Source organism: Orycteropus afer, unplaced genomic scaffold, assembly GCF_000298275.1.
Source record: "Orycteropus afer afer isolate SDZICR_OR568_19922 unplaced genomic scaffold, OryAfe1.0 scaffold00106, whole genome shotgun sequence".
NCBI classification, from domain to species: Eukaryota; Metazoa; Chordata; class Mammalia; order Tubulidentata; family Orycteropodidae; genus Orycteropus; species Orycteropus afer.
Window position 1 is genome coordinate 9,514,516 of NW_006921693.1, and position 3,211 is coordinate 9,517,726.

The window sequence follows — 3,211 nt, forward strand, 5'->3', positions numbered from 1 at the left end:
TGGGGTTTTGCAACTGGCAGCAGCTTTTTTTTTTTTTTTTTCCCCTGTCACCGTCTCGCCTTCTTCTTTTAGGTGGCTCCACCCCGCCCAGGATCAGGCGAGGGCGAGCGAGCCCGGCGGCGGCTGCCGACTCGCGCGCAGCGCAGTCTGCGAGCTTCGGGATCCGAGTCCCGCGTCCCGCCTCCTGCCCGCGGGCGCGCCCTCCGGGTCCCCCCTGGCCCCGCGTCCAGCCCCCGCCCCACCCTTCTCCACTTTTCCACCCTTTGCAATCACATGGCATTTTAAGAATGCCGGAAAGATGGCGGTAGCGGCGGCGGCAGCGGCTGCGGGGCCGGCGGGCGCGGGAGGCGGCCGTGCGCAGCGGAGCGGGCTGCTGGAAGTTTTGGTGCGGGATCGCTGGCACAAAGTTCTGGTGAACTTGAGCGAGGACGCCCTGGTTCTGAGCTGCGAGGAGAGCGCGGCGGCATACAACGGCCTGGGGACCGCCACCAATGGCTCGTTCTGCAGGGGCGCTGAGTCCCCGGGCGCCGGCGGCGCGCAGCCCCCGGACTCGCCCGCGAGGGTCCGCACTGCCTTCACTGACCTGCCTGAGCAGGTGCCCGAGGCCATCTCCAACCAGAAGCGCGGCGTAAAGGTGCTGAAGCAGGAGCTGGGCGGGTTGGGCATCAGCATCAAGGGGGGCAAGGAGAACAAGATGCCCATCCTCATCAGCAAGATCTTCAAGGGGCTGGCGGCGGACCAGACCCAAGCCCTGTACGTGGGCGACGCCATCCTGTCGGTGAACGGAGCTGACCTGCGGGACGCCACACACGACGAGGCGGTGCAGGCGCTGAAGCGCGCGGGCAAGGAGGTGTTGCTCGAAGGTAAGGGGTTAACGCGGCGCGGGATGCGCCAGGCGCGCACACACTCTTGCACACACTCACACCACCCACCTGTCCTCACACCCCCAGAGCATGGGGGGGTGGCCAAGAGTTTTGTCAACTTTTACCCACCTGGGGGCAACTTCCCTCATGCCTAGAGCGGTGACGGGCTTTGACCCAGGAGGTGTGTGTGAAAAGGCCAGAGAAGCTGGTTTTACTGCGTTCTGACTACATGTCACTCACGGGCTGGGTGCTTAGTGGACATTGTCTCATTTTACCTGAGGATAATTGAAGTGTGGTGAAGGGGCTTGGAACTGGAATGGGAAGTGAAGGGTGGATTCAGGCATACTCACCGGTCCTTGTACCAAAGCGATTCCAACTTTCCCACTTTGACAAAATTTCCCGTCTCAGAAGCCTGGGCAACCAACCCAGCGGAACAGGGCTGAATCATAAAGAGGCCAGAGAGAGGTGGCAGTGTTTGAATGCTAGAATTCCCACCGCCGTTCTCCACGTCTCCTGCACACTGGACACCAGGTTATATCTGGGGAGTTGTGCCAAGGGCTGGAGAATAGGTTGCACCTTTATGCACCAGCTCACTGGTTCTGCCCCGTGCCTGGCCGGTCAGTCTGGATTCCAGATTGCTTTGGATGGAAGGAGAGAGAAGTGGTTTTTCCTGCCTGACTTTTTTAGGGCTTGTTTTGGAGTGGTGTACAAACAACTTTGATTTGCATACAGTTTTCCCTCCTGGTGAAGCTCTTTAGAAACATCTTGATTGAGCTCTGTGGCTGCCAGTCACCTAATAACTGAATCTGAATAGAATAGGATTGACAGCTTCATGTCTCTGGATAGGTGGGGAGAAGGACCATAGGGTGATAAACCCATAATTCATTTTCCTTCCTATTGCAGATATGTTGCTGGCTTGGAATCACACCTTTGCTCTTCAGCACTTTGTATAGACCTCTGTCAGCACTTACCTTGTGTTATTTTCTCAATTTACCCAGTTGCCCCCTAATTTGAGACTGAGTTGCCTGGGGTCTTTTGTCTGTGAAGGGTCTCCCTTCAGTCTCCGTGCTCCTGGGTATGCATGCTGAATGAGTGAATGAATGAACCAGTCCTTTGCCACTGAAACAGAACATTTTAATGAAGACTTTGTAAACTGGTGGTTGACTGAAGTCCTAAACCAACAACATAAATCAATTTCCTGCTGCTCATCTAGTGGCGGTGTTGCTGTGTGAAACTGAGAAAGTTCAAAGTTGGGAAACCAACTTTCTACGTGGACAGCTGATGCAACTCCCTGGTACATGGTGGCCTACCTCCTGGCTTAGAATACAGGTTTTTGTATGTTTGCTGGCTTGTTTTTTTCTTATTTGGCTAGAGGATTTGTGCTGTCTTCTTATTTGTTTGCCCCCCGTCCTGGATCCAGAAAGTGGGAGGCTATTTGCTTTGGCTTGATGATTAACATAAATAAGCAGAAAAAAGTTTTCTGGGTTCAAGTGTGTGTTGGTTTGTGTGGCAAGGGGCAAGTGGGATGTGGGGTAAGTGTACTTTGAACTAGAAACTTCTGGGCACATGCTCAGCTTGCAGGACTTAACTATAAAGTATTAGGGGGTGGGGGTGGGACAAAGGCTAGTTATTTTCATCTCAGTCACTGTACTCTATTATGTCACTGCTTTTCATCCTCTTCTTGCTTTCAGTGTAATGAATAATGAGTTAGCAAAGAGGTCAAAAATGTCTCTCACCCAGAAAGAGGAAGAAAGGGGACTCTCTGCATTTGGAAGTACACTTAGACAAATAACAAGAGTTGTATGACTTTCTTGAGGCAGCCACTGAAACGTGAGTTTTGTGGAAACCTCTAACATGATATTCTTAGAGCATGTGCTGCAGGCAGGAGCTCTCCGAGAAGACCCGTGGGCCGCCTAGACATGAATCCCCTTGGCTCAGTGCTCTGTCTGCCCCACAGTCCTGGTTTCAGAAATCAACCGCTATTGAGAGAAGCAGCAAGTGGCAGCCTTGCCCAAAACAGTGCCCTTTACTCTAAGTTGTGTTCATCCTCCATGCTGTGCAAGAGGTCATACAACATCAAGTCAAATGTCATGCGTCCTCTCTTTCGTAGCTTGGCTTAGTGCCCAGGGTTCTCAGCTAGAAAGACTTAACCAGAACCTCCTGAAAGGCTTTTGAAAATCATACATACACTTCCTCGCTCGTATTCTCAGTGTTGATTGCACAATTGCTACTTAGGAGAGGCTTTGGGGATATATTGGGAGAGGGCTAAGGAAGATGTTTTAAAGTTATAGTCATATGCAAATGTACTATTTTTTGCTTAGACTGCTTTTTCTGGAAGGGTATTAGTC

The 3,211-nt window shown here is 52.3% G+C and overlaps 1 protein-coding gene across 1 annotated transcript in view; it reads left to right on the forward strand.

The window, feature by feature from the left end:
• Positions 1–298: 298 nt before the first annotated feature.
• SNTB1 (syntrophin beta 1) overlaps positions 299–3,211 on the forward strand; it is a gene marked incomplete at its 3' end in the record, with an annotated part of 321,501 nt that continues 318,588 nt past the window's right edge. Inside the window, exon 1 of the mRNA XM_007943433.2 lies at positions 299–863. Coding sequence (XP_007941624.1) covers positions 299–863 — 565 coding nt within the window. The remainder of the gene's footprint in view (positions 864–3,211) is intronic.